We start from the raw sequence: 19,064 nt of genomic DNA, 5'->3' as shown, positions 1-19,064 counted from the left end.
AGGAGATGGACAAGTCCACTGCTCGGCGGAACGGGACAAGTGCACGGAGTCGGTTCGGTTGCAATGAAGTCTTAATCCTTGTTCCTAAGAAATACCTTTATGACTTTAAGTGAGATCTTGTTTGCTAGTTTGTTCAGGATTGAAAAATGGTCCTCGTGCCTGAGCAGGTGGTACGTGTCGTGGTTGAGTAACTGGTGGCATAATTGCGCCGCTACGTCGTCGAAGAGGTCACACTCATACACAACGTGTTCTGGGGTGTCTGGTGTGGCCCCACAGTTACACGCTGGTGTAGCCCGTTTCCCGAACCGGCACAGGTATGCCGGGTAGCGTCCATGACCTGTGAGAAAGTGCATCAGTCCTCGTGAAGGTGCAGTCTCTCCCTGATATTGGGCAGTAGTTCGTATGTTCTGCGACCAGTTTCTTCATTATCCCACTGTTCTTGTCAGAGTTCTTCCACTTTCGTTTGATCTCCATTTTTTTCCCATGTGAATCCCTATTAGATCAGTTATCTTATCCCTGTTTCCCTTTTCAACCCAGTACCACGTCGCTTGCTCTCTGATCTTTATAACGAGCGACAGAGCCCAATTAGTACTGTTAGCGCTCCCTCTAGGGTTGTTCTATATGCAACTACTGGTCTGAGAAGAATGTTTCGCTGTACTCTTCTAACAGCCATGGCAGGCATGACCCTCGTGAGTCTGTGGGCCCAGACTCGCTTGCTCCTGGTTTAGTAGACGTTCGTCACAGGTCGGCAGGACAGCGAAGCGTTCCAAGAAACCAGAAAGACGCGTAGCACATTTTCTTTTACAAGAAGTGACATCAGATTAAAGCACGTAATTGTATAAACGAAAGCATTATGTTGTAGGTTTGTTGAACACGTCCAATGATAGCATATTATGACTGTATTTGAGAACAAAACTACCTCTGTGGGTATCAAGACACATTCCCATCTCCTGACTTTCGAACCATGATACCAGAAGGTAGCAGATAACTGCTCCCAGGTTGACGCCGTGCTTCTTGGTTTTGGGAAGGCATTCGAAGTAGCTCTCTACCGTCACGTAGTGAGCATTATAAGAAAACAGATCATCAGACAAGCTTCGTGACCGCGTTAAGGGGAGGTTTACTATCTTTGGCCCGAAAAAGCATGTTCTTTGAGAATTTTGTTCTCAGGATGTGTTATAGGCATCAATGTCAAATTTAGTCCAAATGTTTATTGATATTTCCTCTACAAACTGGAATCTTTTTCTACCGGAAAATCGAAGAGCAAAGGCGGAAGTGCTATCGGAACGAAACAAAATTTCGATGTAGACGTCCACGCGCGGTGTGTCACAATCCAGCCGGCTTGTCTAAAATCAAAATTGAGTTGACGTTAGCGAATTATATAAGATTCTTTAGGAGTTGTACTTCGCTTAAGTTATTTGGACCATAGGGAAAAAAAGGGCTGCCATTTTTAAAAAAATAGGGTTTCTCAATAGATTTTTCGACTTTGTCGGCCAAGTAAAAATATTTATAGTTGATGGATCGGAATAAAAGTGGTACAAATCGTAGACAACTTAGTTAGCTTTGTCGAAAACATAGAATCATGCCAATCGCTTCAGTATATTCGAAGTTACCATACCGGGCGATAAAAAGAAAGTCATTTCGAGAAAAACGCTCACTGCCAGGAAAGTCGCTATCTCCACAGTCTTCGCACCAGAACGCAAATGCTTGGGGGCTAGCTTCCAAACACACGCGTTCAAACTTTCATTTGAATTTTTTGTGTTTGCTCCCAAGCACCGGTACAATAACTCGTCCTCCGAAAGAAAAAAAAAACTGGTGCGTGAAAAAAGGCGTTTTCAGGCAGGTGCATTTTTTTTTTCACCCGCAAATAAAAAACATTTCCATTCCGTATTCGGAAAAACCGTTGCAGGGGTGGATTCTAAACACTTTTATCGATCCAAAAATGCAATTTAAAAAAGTAGATTTTTTGAACCAAAAGATAGTAAACGTTCCCTTAAGGACTTCCACGTAGACGTAACTCAATCTCTCGTTCTCAATGGGGCGCAGTAGTCATATATAAGAGTAACTTGTGGGACAGACTTATCTGCTTGGGTTTTCGTATCTGCACTCCGAGTTTCCTAATTTTTCAGTTTTTGCTATTTCCAGCCAAAACTGTCCACCACTAGTATCCTTAGTTTTTTTGCTTTTGCCTCGAAATGACTTTTACCCCGTGTACTGCTTCTAAGATTTTGTTTTACTTATACTTCTTAGTTTCCTCTACATTTTTAACGGTTTTCAACAAGTTCTATAAAATCTTTCCGCCCTGATTACACCTTTTCAAGGATCTCTTTAAGATCTTTTTGACCTGGTTATATCCCACTTCCAACGATTTATGTGAAATAGTTTAACGGCGGTAATATTATCCCGAGGCTTACTAACAAACTGTTCAACACAAAGAAGTATCTGACTGACCGTGAGTGGTCTTGAATCTACACATTCCCAACTTTAGTCTCATATTTCACATTGTCTACCTCCTGTAGGGTTCCTACGCCCCTTGCACCAATTTCTGAATTCTCTCGGTAAATTCCTCTCTTATTTTTTTTACCTTTTGTTTCTGACAATTTCTGCTCGCATTAAAAACAACTAGTTGCAGCACAAATTTTCCGATCTTCTGGCACATTCCTTATCCTTGAGTTCTTCAATTTAAAAAAATGAAAAAAGAGAGGAACATTGTGCTCCAACCCGTCGATGACTAGGTCATTACAGCGCAGCACAAGACTGGATTGCGAAAGGATGTGGAGGAAAATCGTCGTACCCTTTCGATGAAAGTGGCCTCGCTTTAACGTTGACCATTCAAGGAAAGGCACGAAAACCCAAATCTGTTGGGTAGCAAAGCCCAGTGAATGTTTCGCACCTGGTATTTGTAGGAAACTTCCTTATGCCTCACAGCATTGTCCACGTAATTATTGCAGAGTAAAAAAATACTGTTAGAAAGTGGTTTTCTTGTCTGCGGTTCGGAATAACGTCAATTGTTTCAGGTATATTGCATATAAGGGGCGATCAAAAAAGTTCCGTTCGAAGGCCGTAAAGTCCAGAATCGGTACGGTGATCAGGCAAAATCGCCGTAGCAGTGACACATCTGCCATAGGCGCCAGGTTGAAGGTGCCCGCATAGTAAGACTGCCCGTCCCGCTGCTTGAAGAAGTCAGTAGCTGCCTGCTGCACATCTTCATCCGCTTCAGAGTTGCGCTTCGTTGCATATCTACTGCAGCGACGCGGTCTAACGGAAACGTCTTTTAATCGCCCTTTGTATTTAAATAGCTCCATATTCAGACCCCATATTAAATTCGCAGGAGATCTTAATTTTAGATGGTGACAAGAACGCAGTTTTAGCATTTACAAATCACAACAGTCGACCAGAGTGTTAAGCTCGTGTGCTCATGATATAATGTCCGACATCCTTGTGACAAAATTTTCCCTATTGGTAAGATTGCTACATACAGTAAATCGTCAGCTACTGACTTGTATTAGAAAGAAATTTGCCATCTTGCATACTAAGTATTTTCTACCAGATCCTCACATTTACTGTAGGTTATAATCATCCGTTACCGGAAATTAGTCAGCTGCGCGAGTAAACTCGCTAGCAGCATGAAGTAGACTGCGTTCGGCGAGAGAGATTCCACGAGTCTTTCCAGGAACGTCACACGCAACTGTAAGCTAATTAGACGCAATACAGATCCTTACCGCAAACAGTGCCAGACATTTTGTATTGGATCAAGATCGGATCAGACGCAATGTCTTAGGGATTCCGAGTGTTAGTAAATAGGAACATATCCCTGCAGCTCTAAAAGCAAGGCTGTTGTCATCTCCGAAAATGGAACTAGCCATACGGTGCCGATCATGAAGCTGTAGAAAAAACAACAACACTGGTCACCAAAAGAGTTGAAATAAATGTTAGCGGTAAAATGAATGAATTATTCCATGTTATGGTCCCAGATACCTTGCCAAGAAATTAAGAGTCCGGTATGACCATCAACCTCCCCACACGGGTTAAACTCTTTGCTTTATTTGTAAAGAGTGAACGATTACCGTTCGTTTCTGATTTTCTCCTCTGCGTTTAGTTGCGTCTGACTGTACTGTGCGTCTTTGCTTCGAACTCCTAGGGCGATTGCCAGACTGTATGCATTTGCTTCCCCATGAGGACATTTGCTTTTTCCACCTACCCTGATATAATGCTTCGGATTTTATAAAAAGCAGTCGGTCCAAAATAGTTATTTGACTGTTAAGTGAAATACAAACTGTTAATCTGTGCACTTCGGAAAGTGCATGGGAGGGCTCAAGCAACCAAGGAAGTTAGCGGATATATGCCTTACAGTAAGACACGATATATCTTTCGTTGACTTTACCAAAATTGCTAAATGATTGCTTGTAATTCATCAGTTGAGCTAACTAATCAGGGTTACTATCAGACGTGAGTTTGGGGCTGAAATGTGTACACTACCAAAAAAAAGATTCTCAATTCAATGTGCAACTTATTGTGGCATGGAAGTTAAGACTCTTTTAAAAACGGAACATAATTTATTGCCTTTTTCTCGCGCCTATCTCTAACGTAGCGGTCTCGTAATTTAAAATATACACACGAACAGGGAAGGAATATTACGTTGTCACTGTTCTTACTACTGCTCTCACATGATTATCATGTCCGTCATCTATTCTAGATCTACTGAAAATGCTATGAATTAAATAGCAACTGAGATTAGTTTCGGGCACTACTTGATTTCGACGGGGACACGCGTTGCAATATCATACTGTGGGACATGGGGCTAAGAAGACAAAAAATATTCTGAAATGAGGCGCATATAAAATATATTACATCCTACTAAATTCTTTACACGAATGTATTGGTCCTTATACGAATTTCAACAACGACCATTTTACAGTGACTATGGAGCCAAAACCACGTTGGAAGTCAAAACGGTACACTGGAACTTACCTTGTACGATCGTTCTTGGGACATAAACAAAACTTCACACGAGACACACGCAAATCCTAGACTGAATTACCTCAAGAACGTCATTTGCTCATTGATACGTGCACCCACCTCTGTCTGGGTAATCGGAAATCAATGAATCTTATATTTTTCTCACCCATGTGGATTGTTCTCGGTTTCGTTACAAGATCGCACTCATTTCTTGTCTGAACCTGATTCAGCGTACAAGTGGTGAAGTCGCCTTGCACAACTGCTCACGTGGCAGTGTCGAGACAATGATCAGCAGACCGTAAATAAAAAATTAGCAAGGAATTTCACACGCCAGTTGACTTAAGTATCTCACATAATGCACATGCAAACTCCCTAATCAGGAAAAGTACTAAAATCTCTGCTACCTTTTGTTGTAGGATGGCCGCCACATGGTTGTGCCGAACACACTGTCCGTACTACAAGGAAAATTCGTTAAATATTTGGCGAACTGATTTACGTTAGCCATTAAAGGCAAGATAATTGATGACCAATTCAGATGAAACTAAAGCAGCTGAAGGCACCTCTGGATTGACTTTGTAATACTGTATTCAATTGTCCTCCATGATCTCGAGAAAATACCAAACTTCTAACCATTGAATTTACCTGTAAAATTATTACAAAAAGTGATCGCTGCATAATTTTACTGAAAAAGAACGGGTTACTAATCTCAACAATAATCTCAACGCTCACTCTGCTCTTCCCTGAGGGAGAGCGGGAGGGGAATCCCACCAATCCTCTACATGTGCGTCTTCGTCAGTTCCCTACAAGTGTTAGATTGGCACCAAAATCCAAGTAAAGCATGCAGCTCTGTCCTAACTCTGTTCTGCAGACGAACCCGCAGTCAAAACGATGTCATTCTGTAATTTGTAGCAATATAATAAGGACAAGTGAAAGGGTGTAGGTGATGAAATAAGTAAATAAATGAACACAGTGACGTTCATCCCCTTTCCAGAGGCTCGCTGTACCATTGTGCACTTACTACAATGAGTAATACATCATATAAAACCACTATGACACAGTAAAATGTGGCACAGTAATCAAGGGAAACGCTAGTTCCGTCTCTTGTGTTATTTATAAAAGCAATATATAATAATGATCTTTACCTCACAAACTGTAATTCACCTTTCTCATTTACAATATTTTAGTGGACTAGAGGGCAGACATTATTAAACCAATAGCAAAAAACAATAATTTGCAGTCAGTGCAGTGACTAAACACCTACAATTCCGTTTTTTTAGGGGTACTTGAAAACACAAAACCAGGAATACTGTTGCGTTCGCAGAGGGCGCTAGGACCTGTTCGACGGTCTTCATAAGTGTTAAGCTTATTATGACGCGCCATAGGTTTTGAAACTGTATTACATTGCTGTGTAGAACTATTGTCAAATGTAAACGTTTATGATATTCAGCCAGCCGGAGTGGCCGAGCGGTTCTAGGCGCTACAGTCTTTAATCGCACGACCGCAACGTTCGCAGGTTCGAACCCTGCCTCGGGCATGGGTGTGTGTGATGTCCTTAGGTTAGTTAGGTTTAAGTAGTTCTAAGTTGTAGGGGACTGATGACCTCAGAAGTTAAGTCCCATAGTGCTCAGAGCCATTTGAACAATTTTTTATGATATTCAAAGCATTAAATCAAGGAAGGTAGCAAAAGTAAATGTCTTCGTTGGGAAGCAAGTGCATAAAGTCTTGGTAATGATCTACCTATGTGAGTTCGACGCAAAGAAATACAGCACAGTCGGGGGAAACTAAACGCAAAGAAGCAAAACAGAAGCCAAAGGCAATCGTTAAATAGTTCCTCTTTGATGGTATAGAATTGGAAATTTGCTAAGTGAGTTTTAAAAGAAAAGGTTATCCACTCGATTTGAATAATTACTCACGACGATCAGTAAGTTATAAAAATCACATTTATTACTTGAAACGAGAAATAGCTGTTGTGGTATTGTCTAAGGATCACTGCAGCACGTCAATATTGGCAACGCACATCGATACCGCAGACACTGCAATGTTTCTCTGCAGTCCGCAACGACTTATGGGAGACGACGCCCCACACCTGGAGCAGTCGGTATCATCGAGTGGGCCTGAAGAGTTATTCAGCTCTCAGAAGGAAATGTGCTTTTGTAAATGTTGAACAGTATACTTCAGTGCTGGTCATTTCGGGAGAGGGGATCAAACAGCAGGATCGTCTGTCCCATCGGATTAGGGAAGAAAGTCGGCCGTGCCCTTACAAAAGAATCATCTAGAGTGATTTAGGGAAATCACACAAAACCTAAATTAGTATGGCTGGACCCGGGTTTGAATCGTTATCCTCCCGAATACGAGTCCAGTGTAGTAACCAGTATAGCACAGTCCACTTCAAGAGAACAATTTGTTAATTAGTTCATCTAGTAATGCTTTAATAAGCAGTGAAAGTTGTAAGGTATCACGAACTCCTGTGGCAAAGGATTCTATCAAGTTAAGTAAATCTTTTTACTCATAAATGTAATAAAGTGTACTATTACTTCATTTATTGAGCCATCTCCACAATCCACCAAAGATCCCACATTCATGGTCGTATTATTGTAGTTTCTTCTGGTCTGACCTAATCACTTAATTTCCAGACGTTCTGAGCTTCTGGGTCCCTCTTAAAAAAATATACACAAAAGGGGAACATTAACTTTTAATATTGAACCTAAATTTATATAGAATAGGTACTTTTCCTCCCTGAATGTGACACAAAAAATTGTCCAGCTCTTGCTAAAAGTTAACGAAATAAACATAAAGAAATTATGCGCTGGTCTGACACCAGCGTACTCACTCATGACCCTCCAAAGAAGAAGAATGTCTTTCAAAATGTCGACTCTATATTCTCCCTTCTACGGACATTATTTAACATTGCTTAATACTTTTTACAGGTGATTACAAATAGCCTTTTGCGTTAATATAGTGCGTAAAATATCGCTCCTTTTGTCTGTTTGGTTACACTGCCTCACATCTGGCTTCACTAGATACGACCAGTTCTTTCGAGTGCTCCTGCAATATGCCACCATCAGGTTCGCTTGTTTCCTCGGGTCATTTAATAAAACCGGCAAACTGCAGGGTGGGGCCTGACCGGAAATGGAGGAAAGAAGGTCCAAGGAGATGCATCACGGTAGATGGCGCCGATGATTGAAAGTTCATCTGACCGAGTGACGTGTGTTGCTTGTGTGTTGCAGGCTGTGCGACTGACGGCAGCGTAGTGTACGCGGCAGAATGGTGCGGTATTCACGTTGGGAACAAGTCGAGATGGTATTTGTGTACCGTCAAGCAAGTGGAAACGGTCGAGAGGCAGCACACCTCTTCCAAAACTCATATACACCAACCACATCTCATAACATTTCAATCCCTTTTTTGATGTTTATGTGATCACAGCTCCTTTCAGACAGACGAACGTGCATGGTCGCCGTACACCAAATTTGTAGATTGCACTAGGGCTGGTCTCAATATCCTATAAAACCCGGTACTCCAAATTTGTTGCACGCACAATCCGCCGCCTCCCTGCAAATCGTCCCTCTGAAAGGACCCATTATCACCCAAACGTTCATAAAGGACATGAAATGTTGTGTGATGTATGTGAAACCGTTTCCTTGTGCTTCGCCGTACACAAACATCATCTCTGCTTGTTCCCACATCAATACCAGACCATTCTGCTGATCACAGTTCACTGCGTCAGTCAGCGAAGCACAAGGAACTTACTGCACATGGTCAGAAGAACTGTGAATCGTCAGCGCCGTCTACTGCGTTTCGAGACAAATGTTCAAAGGGCTTTGCTTCCTCCATTTCCCGTCAGGATCCTTTCCTCCTTCCATTTCCAATCAGGGATCAGTCCCTGCAGTTTGTCGGTTTCATTAATGTTCACCCAACAGAAAATCAGAAAATGAGCAGTAGTGTTTGGACAGCTGTAGGATAGAGCACTTGTTTGCGAAAGGTTACAGATTCGATTCCCGATCCAGGACTAAGTTTTGATCTGCCAGGAAGTTTCAAACGGGCGCACACACCACTCCAAAGAGGAAATTCATGCAGTAAATACAAAAGTGTTTGTATCTGTTGTTATCTGCCTATTCACGATAATTAGAGTGTTGGTGTCTACTGTTAAATGTAATTATCTTCTGTGAAGCACGTGTTCTTGATGGATCGGATTTCCTCGTCACATAACTGTTCTCCGCACAGCTCAGTCTCTTACTCTCTTCTGCTGCCTGCTATCCATCCTATGACCCGCCCTCCTCTCCATAGTTGCAACAAAATGGACTCCTATAACTGTAGGTACACAACAGGTCTCCCCTTCTCCAACCGCAGGTCCTTCAACTGTGAGTGAATGTTCAATTTTTCATTTTAAGATCATCACTTGTCTGCTACAGTTTTCATTTAATTTCTTATCATCTTAGTCTCACTTTTAGTTTTTTTCCGTTTCGAACCCTTTTAGACCCTCTGGCTGTATTTGTGTACTGTTGATATTTGTGTACAGCCTCACGGACGCATCTGTGAATGTTAAATCTTTTCATCATGTACAAGTCCTCCCACCTATTGGGGCATCACTATAAATATATGAACAAGTGAATGTAGCTGTACACAGGAGCTTGTTACCACCAAAATTCACGGAAGTTCTTGGTTGGCTATACTACACTGTGTAACTGAATATTATTATTGTTATTTTTCTTGTTTTATCTTTTATTTATTACAATAGGGAAAATTTTAAAATTATTTTAGTCAATTAAAAGAGCCAAAACGGATACATATATCTGTAAAAAACATGCATCTATAATAATTAAAAATCTCATAAGAGATTAGAACATACAAAAAAATATTCCTTCCTCCAGAAAAAATTCAGGTCTAAAACAAATATTTAAAAATGAAGCCAGGTTAGACTTTAATTTTAATTCTGTTAAAGCAAATCGCCCTTCTATTTATTTTTAAAGAAAATGTAAATGTTTTGCGATTGCATTATGTTGTTCGAACATTTTGAACTATGAACATTTTGGCTGAAGAGCGGTATGTTTGCACCGCTGGCACCTCACCATTCGCTAGTAGGCCTCGTAAGATACTGCGTTCAACAACCCACAGCATAAATGTAGTTTACAGAAATTACGTTATTCCGTTCTCTCATGGCGAACCGAGCATCAGACCAGATTGTATAAAGCATAATCTAGGAGACACATCTGCGCACACTAGTCACATAATTCCTGTTAATTCCGGGGAGGGGGCGATGAGCTCTGGCGTCACGTTCAGTCACATCCCAAATGTGTTCGATCAGGTTCAGGTGTGGGGAGTTGGGGGCCCAGCACATCAATTGGAATTCGCCATTGTGTTCCTCGAACCACTCCATCACACTCCTGGCCTTGTCACATGACACATTATCTTGTTGAAAAATGCCACTGCTGTCGGGAAATATGATCGTCATGAACGGTTGTAAGTGATCTGCAACATTTGTACGATACCCCTTGGTCGTCATGGTACATTGCACCAGCTCCATTGGAACCATGAATGTAAACGTGAATGTTCTCAGAGCATAATGGAGCCGCGGCCAGCTTGTCTCCGTCATGTCGTACAGATGAGAAGGAGCTGTTCCCCTGGAAGACGACGGATTCTTCAGACAATGTAACGCTCTGGCAATAAGCCAACATCCAATGCAAATGGTCACCTACCCATTTCAGTCGCAGTTGCCGATGTTGTTGTGTTAACATTGGCACATGCATGGGTCGTCGGTTGCGATGGTCTTTCGTTAGGAGTGTGTTCAGACACACTTCTACTCTGAGCAACATTAAAGTTTAATGTCAGTTCCGACACAGTTCGCTGTCTGTCCTTTACGAGTCCGACAACTGCGATGAGGGATGCCCACCCAACCCCACGATGACTGGATGTGGTTTCACTTTGGTTTCGCCACACGCCGAAGACACTCACCACAGCACTCCTCGAACACCAGAAAAGTCGTGCAGTTTCTGAAATGCTCACGCCGAGCCACCGGGCCATCACAGTATGCCCTCGGTCAAACTCAGATACATTGCTTGCCTTCCCCATTCTACAAACGGACAGGATGTTCACTGATACTGCCTGCACAGTCCGTGTGTGTGACAACCAGTCACTCCTCGCCAGGTGACGCTGCCATCGCCTGGACGGGTTTATATGGATAGTAGGTTGGTTGTCATAACGTTCTGCCTTATCGGAGTAAATGATCCAGTGGATAGCGCCAGAAGGCTGTTCGCAGACGAACCCCTTCTCTGTAGGAGGGTTACAACGCTAGAAAACTACCGAAATGCGGAGAGCCTGCGGAGTAAGACGCACTCTCCGTCGGATATCGTACGGCGGCTTGAGAATCAGTTTAAACGTAGACCAGCTATTAGGAGCAGATAGAAAAGTACCTTTAAAAAACCAGGCAAGTGCACCTAGGAGTCGCACTCTGAGAGTTCTATGCGCACTTGATTAAGTATGCAGACAGTTTATCTGTAGGTCATGGTGGGTGAGTTTGCGAGTGTGAAAATGATATGTGATAGAAATGACCGTATCTTTTGAATGCTGTGATTTAGAAGTTTCAATTTTTTGCATAGGCAAGGCACTGTAGGCATGTGTATGTATGTATTAAACCGGGGACCTAGAAACGACGGAGAAGCTTCGTCCCCCCGTCGCCCTCAGAGGTTCACAACCTCACAACAGACCACAGCAGTCCAACCACCCCACCGCCGCCCCACACCGAACCCAAGGTTATTGTGGGCTTTCGCCCTCAGGACCGCCCCCCCCCCCCCCGCCCATCCCCCCCGGGAACGTCGCTTACCAGACGAGTGTAGCCCCAACTGTTTGCGTGGTAGAAAAATTATGGTGTACGCGTACATGGAAACGGTATTTGCGCAGCAATCGCCAACAAAGTACTGCAGGCATAACGTTGAACATGGTACCCCCAAATATTCCTCATAAAAATGGTAACAAATATTTTTCATGTGGTATAATTACAAATTAACAATTATCAGATATTTCCCTTGCTTGTACTGTTAATGCTTGCTTCTTGCCAAGTTTCACGATCTTAGATGAATGGGATGTACCCTACAGGTTTTGATGACTGAGTTTGTGAGTGTGAAGGTATGTTAGATAAAGGGCTGTATTTTTTGAGTACATTAGAAGCTTAAAATTTTTTCTCCTTCAAGGGGCCGTAGACCTTACTATATGACATATATTGGACTTGACATCTCTACCCGTTCCTGAGAGGAGGACGTCTTAACAAACGGACCGATAAACGGAGAACAAAACGATGTTATGAGTTTCTATTTTACCAACTGACGTTTTTAAGATCTGAAACATCGCTACGAATCAGCAACTGTGTAAATCTGAAGACGTTAAACGACTCAGCCTACAAATTGCAAAACCAAGGGTTATTAGCCCTAAAAACCTTTGTTTTGCAACTGGTTGACTGGTTTTTTCAACCTCTTCATTGGAATTGTTTGTCCTGTAGTCATTTAACTGGCCTTTTGCTGTGCTATTGCTAATTTCAGTGTAAGATAAACTATTTCTTGCGCCATGACAGATGCCGAAAAAAATTGTTGCTTCGTTTGCTAAGGTTTTCTTTTCAGTCTTCTCTCCTCGTCTGCTTCACATATGTTAGATAGATGTACTTGTACGAATTCATTTCCCAATTACGACACTGAAACGCTTCCAAACTTTACTCGTGTTAATCAGTCCTGAATTTTCCTCGAGGAAATATGACTGTGTGGACATTCTTACGATAGTTAATAGCCATAATCTTAAGCAATTATTTTAATACTTAGATATTCTTATTCATATGTAGATACCGAAACATGTGACTGAAAAGTCCCCCCATTGATTCCAGAAGCGGAGCTGTACCTTCCAAGTGGCTGAGACATTGAGTTCTCTTTGATAAGAAAAATTGCGTAAAATGCAGTTTCTGCTGGAAATATATTTGTGCGAAGAATACGATGAAAAATTGCTGTGATCTACAGGGTGAAGATACAGGAACTGTATACACTGATTAGCCAAAACATTATGACCAATGCCCACCGCGACGCTAGATGCCGTCTGGTGGCACATTACGCGGTAACAAATGTATGTTAGCGGAACAGACACAGACGGGGAATCACCCTAGCGAAGACATGGGCAGCAAGTGGAGAAAAAGATTGAGATGGGCGACTTTGACAAAAGGCAGGTTATTATTGTCTAGGGCGTGTGAATGAGTATCTCGAAAACGATGAAGCTAGATGAATGTTCACGTGCTACTGTCGTAAGCATCTATGGAAAGAGACAAAAGGACTGTGAAGCTACCACCAGGCGCTAAATCGTTGAAAGTCCACAAGTCCTCACAGAACATGGGGTTCGGATGCTCGTCAGCTCTGTTAAGTAGGATATATGGCGACGTGTGCGATCTCTGCCGAAAGAGCACAATGCTGGAACACGCACAAGTGTTTCGGAGCACGCCGTTCATCGTATATTGTTGAACATGGAGCTTCGCAGCGGACCATGCCTAAGTGTTCACATGTTGACCAAACGAAATCGTCAGTTACGATTGCAGTGGGCACAGGACCATCGGAATTTGACCGTCGATCAATGGAAACGTGTCGGCTCTTCGGATGAATCGCATTTAGGCTATAGTAAGTCGATGGTCGTCTCCACAAACGCCGTCACCGAGGTGAACGGCTGCTCGAAACGAGCAGCACGCCACGGACGAGAGTTGGTGGAAGCAGTCTAATGCTGAGGGAGACATTCTGTATGGGACCCTTACCAGTAATCTGAGACACTCTTGACAGCTGCGAACCACTTGAGCCCCTTCGCGCTTGATGACTTCGCAGTATAGTTATCCCTGTCTCGGAGCCAGAAACGTTCTGCAGTTGTTTCAGGAACATTAGAGTGATCACATGTTGATGCCCCGGCGACCAAATTTGCCTGATGTAAATCCTGTGGGACCTATATGGATCGTTATCGGACGCCACTACCTCCTACGGAAATGAGTTGCCCGTTATTTAAGCGATTTACATTACCTGTGCGTAGACATCTAATGCCAGATGTCTCCGCAAACCTACCAACAAAGAGTCGGATTCCTGATATGTTGTATCAGTGACACACTTCATTCCAGTAATCTGTTAAGCAGGTGCTCATAATGTTTTCACTTACAAAACACTCGTTCGACTTATACTTGAGTATTGCTCATCAGCGTGGGATCCGTACCAGATCGGGTTGACGGAGGAGATAGATAAGATCCAAAGAAGAGCGGCGCGTTTCGTCGCAGGTTTATTTGGAAAGCGTGATAGCTTTACGGAGATGTTTACGGAATATCAGACCACCTGTGTGGCTGGATTGAAGATTTTTTAGCAAACAGAACACAGCATGTTGTTATCAATGGAGAGACGTCTACAGACGTTAAAGTAACCTCAGGCGTGCTACAGGGGAGTGTTATGGGACTATTGCATTTCACAATACATATAAATGACCTAGTAGATAGTGTTGGAAGTTCCATGAGGCTTTTCGCGGATGATGCTGTAGTATACAGAGAATTTGCAGCAATAGAAAATTGTAGCGAAATGCAGGAAGATCTGCAGCGGATAGGCAGGGAGTAGCAACTGACCTTTAACATAGACAAATGTAATGTATTGCGAATACATAGAAACAAGGATCCTTTATTGTATGATTATATGATGGCGGAACAAATACTGGCAGCAGTTACTTTTATAAAATATCTGAGAGTATGCGTGCGAAACATTTGAAGTGGAATGATCATATAAAATTTATTGTTGGTAAGGCGGGTACCACATTGAGATTCATTGGGGGAGTCCTTAGAAAATGTATCCATCAACAAAGGAGGTGGCTTACAAAACATTCGCTCAACCTATACTTGAGTATTGCTCATCAGTGTGGGATCCGTACCAGATAGGGGTTGACGGAGGATATAGAGAAGATCCAAAGAAGAGCGGCGCGTTTCGTCACAGGGTTATTTGGTAAGTGTAACAGCGTTACGGAGATGTTTAGCAAACTCAAGTGGCAGACTCTGCAAGAGGGGCGCTCTACATTGCGGTGTAGCTTGCTGTCCAGGTTTCGAGAGGGTGCGTTTCTGGATGAGGTATCGAATGTATTGCTTCCCCCTACTTGTACCTCCCGAGGAGATCACGAATGTAAAATTAGAGAGATTCGAGCGCGTACGGAGGCTTTCCGGCAGTTGTTCTTCCCGCGAACCACACGTGACTGGAATAGGAAAGGAAGATAATGACAGTGTCACGTAAAGTGCCCTCCGCCACACACCGTTGGGTGGCTTGCGGAGTATAAATGTAGATGTAGATGCAGATGTAGATATTCTTATTCATATGTAGATGCCGAAAAGCGTGATTGAAAGGTGGCTCCAGTGATTCCCGAAACGGAATTACCTTTCAAATGTCTGAGACGCCGAGTCATAACGAATATTTCGTAAAATGCAAGCTATTTGTGGAAAAAATCGGAAGGGAATTGGTTGTGATCCGGAGGTTGAATAACTGAAACTGTATGGCTAACCATTCACTGCCGGACGCTGTGTGCACATTTCTTGCAGAGGCGCTGAAGACAGCGCCTGCTCCTGTTCTCAGGTGAGCGGCCGCCATGCGGGCGTGGTTCGTGGCCTTCAGCGTCGCCGCTGGACTGCTGTTGGCAGACGACGGCCAGGCGGCCAACATCCTGGCGCCCATCTGGTTCCCGGGGCTCAGCCACTTCCTCATGTTCCGCCCTCTCTTCGTGGAGCTGGCCGCCAGGGGGCACAACGTCACCGTCATCGGACACCACCCGCCCAAGACTCCCATCAAGAACTACAACTTCATAAGTCTCCAAGGCAGGATGCCGCAGTTGCACAACAACGTAAGTGGACTTCTTTCCGATTACGTCCAGCAAAAATATTTGGAATATGCAGGTTTTAATTGCATCAAATGCACAAAACATCTACATCCGCATCCATATTCCACAATCCATCTCACGCAGCTTGGCGGAGGGTACCCTGTTCAACTCGCAAATACACCGAAGAACCAAAGAAACTGGTACACCTGCCTAATATCGTTTATGGCCTCCGCGAGCGCTGAAGTGCCACAACACGACGTGGCTAGGACTCGACTGACGCCTCCAGTAGTGCTGGAGGGATTTGACGCCGTGAATCCTGCAGGAGTGTCCATAAATCCCTAACAGTACGGGGGGTGGAGATCTCCTCAGAACAGCACGTTGCAAGACATTCCAGATATGCTCAGTAATGTTCATGTCTGGTGACTCTGGTGGCCAGCAATAGTGTTTCAACTCAGAAGTGTGTTCCTGGAGCCCTCTGTAGCAATTCTGGACGTGTGGGGTGTCGCATTGTCCTGCTGGAATTGCCCATGTCCTTTGGAATACAAAATGGGCACGAGTGGATGCAGGTGATGAGACACAATGCTTACGTACGTGTCACCTGTCAGAGTCGTATCTACACGTATGAGGGGTCCCATATCACTCCAGCTGCACACGCCCCACACCATTACAGAGCCTTCGGCAGCTTAAACAGTCCCATGCTGACATGCAGAGTCCGTGGATTGAAGAGGTTGTCTCCATACCCGAAAACGTCCATCCGCTCGCTACAATTTGACACAAGACTCGTCTGACCAGGCAACATGCTTCCAGTCATCAATTGTCTAATGCCGATATTGACGGGCCCAGGTGAGGCGTAAAGCTTTGTGTCATGCAGTCGTCAAGGGTACACGAGTGGGCCATCGACTCCGAAAGCACATAGCGATGAAGTTTCGTTGAGTAGTTCGCATGCAGACACTTGTTGATGGTCCAACATTGAAATCTGCTGCAGTTTGAGGAAGGGTTGCAGCTCTTTCACGTTGAACGGTTCTCTTTAGTCGTCGTTGGTCCCGTTCTTGCTGGTTCTTGTTCCCGCCGCAGCCATGTCTGAGAGTTATTGTTTTACCGGATTCCTGATATTCACAATATACTCGTGAAATGGTTGTATGGGAAAATCCCCACTTTATCGCTACCTCGGAGATGCTGTGCCCCATCACTAGTGCACCGACTATAGCACCACGTTCAAGCTCACTTAAATCTTGATAACCTGCCACTGCAGCAGCAGTAACTGATCTAACAACTGCGCCAGTCACTTGTTGTGTTACACAGGCGTTGCTCTCCGCACTGCTGTATTCTGTCTGTTTACATATCTGTGTATTTCAGTAAGCATGCCTATGTCAGTTTCTTCGGGCTTCAGTGTAGAATGAGGGAAAAATGACTATCTATGTGCCTCCATATGGCCCTAATTTCTCGTATCTTATAATCGTGCTGCTTACTCGCAATGTATGTTGGAGGCAACAGAATCGTTCTGCAGTCACCCTCAAAAGACAGTTCTCCAAATTTTCTCAATAGCGAGATTCAAGTGAGTTTGAACGTGGTTTAATAGTCAGTTCATGAACGATGGGACACAGCATCTCAGAGGTAGTGGTGAAGTGGGAATTTTCCCGTACGTTCATTTCACGAGTGTACCGTGAATATCAGGAATCCGGTAAAACATCAAATCTGCGACATGGCAGTGGCCAGAAAAAGATCCTACAAGAACGGGATCAAAGACGACTAAAGAGACAATCTCATGAATCCATGGACCCTGTGTGTGAGTACTGGACTGTTCAAGCCGATGGAGGCTCTGTAATGGAGTGGGGCGTGTGCAGTTGGAGTGATGTGGGACCCCTCATACATCTAGGCATGACTCTGACAGGTGACACGGACCTAAGCATTCTCTTAGATGAGTGGTAGTTAAGATAGGTAAATAAATTAGTGAAATCAATGTGAAGTGAAGAAGAAATTAGAAAATAAATGAAAAACTTAGTTTATTATAGAAGAATTACATACTGACAAACAGTGGGCAGAGCAGCGGTGGCAACGGCGGACGCTTGAAGTCAGCATGTTCAGGAGAAGCCATCGCCCTCCCACATAAGCGGGCGCTGTCGATTCAGCCGTCAGGGCATCCCCCGACCAGCTCACATGTTTCTTAATTGTCACATGCGATCAAAGACCCTCGCCTACATTCCAAGAGCCAATGACCGAAGTTAAGAAGATTCTTCGAGAAGGTTTTCAACGTGACAGAAGAGGCAATGACCGTGAATTCGTTCACATGCAGTGAACTGAAGTAAATAAATATGCGAGACGCAGTGGGCCCGACAGAGTAGCTTGCAGTTCAGTTTCGGTTCGAGTTCAGTTCCAGTACAGTTCAGTCGGTGCTGAAGACCTTCATGCAGGAAGAGACTACATCGTACACAGAAGCACCAAGTCCGCCGCTGTAATGGAATAGCAAGCGGCAGCCTCGCCGCCAGAAGACATAAGTTAGAAGGTATTTGACTTTTACGTACCCGGGAGACTCGTGAGGACGGGAAGGAGACGGCCTGTCATCAGCAGTCACCTGTGAGCTGGGATGAAGATCTGACAGTCGAAGACTGGCAAGCGGGAGTCCGTTGTTCGAGTCCGGGACACTGGCCTACCCCCGCCGCGCAGCTCCGCTGGCCGACGCACAACACTGTCACACGCGGCAGCATAGAGAGAGAAACACTGGGGCGCCACATCCAAGGTATCACCATCCGATTCACGACTTCCACGACTTCGTTCTCAATAATTAAACGGGCCACCGCACGGTGCGCGTCCCCAGTCAACTGGGCAAAACGGCGACACGAGACACACACCGCCAGGCGTAATCAGACGCCGCCGCTCAGCGAGCAGAGGCTTCGCAATCGACACAGCTGCCGCTGTCCCAGCCAGAACAATCCAATAAGGAAACCATTGTACTAATCTTCAATAAAAGTTATCTTATGTAAAAATGCTGTTTCATTCTACCTCATACCCGAGCCAAGGAAGAACACACCCCGCCTACATGTTGTTAAGAGAGAAAAAGTAATTTATTTAGTGTTTTACACCCTGACATAATGCTTTAGAATCAAATTCTCTTTGCAGTAATGCTCCTCCTGACAACTGATAGCATCAAAAGAGAAAATCCAGTCACATCTTTGATCACCTGCATCCATTCGTGTCCTTTGTGCATTCCAACGGACTTTGGCAATTCCAGCTGGACAATGCGACACCCCACACGTCTAGTGACTCGAGGA

At 44.0% G+C, this 19,064-nt stretch overlaps 1 protein-coding gene across 1 annotated transcript in view; it reads left to right on the top strand.

Annotated features, from left to right (window-relative positions):
• LOC126272560 (UDP-glycosyltransferase UGT5-like) overlaps positions 1-19,064 on the top strand; it is a 127,734-nt gene that overhangs the window by 29,638 nt on the left and 79,032 nt on the right. The window contains exon 2 of the mRNA XM_049975482.1: positions 15,555-15,819. Coding sequence (XP_049831439.1) covers positions 15,568-15,819 — 252 coding nt within the window. The 5' untranslated portion in view covers positions 15,555-15,567. The remainder of the gene's footprint in view (positions 1-15,554; positions 15,820-19,064) is intronic.

The sequence above is a fragment of the Schistocerca gregaria genome, chromosome 5, assembly GCF_023897955.1.
Source record: "Schistocerca gregaria isolate iqSchGreg1 chromosome 5, iqSchGreg1.2, whole genome shotgun sequence".
Classification (NCBI taxonomy): Eukaryota; Metazoa; Arthropoda; class Insecta; order Orthoptera; family Acrididae; genus Schistocerca; species Schistocerca gregaria.
Note: the sequence above shows the minus strand (reverse complement) of the source record. Positions and strands in the feature narration are given on the sequence as shown.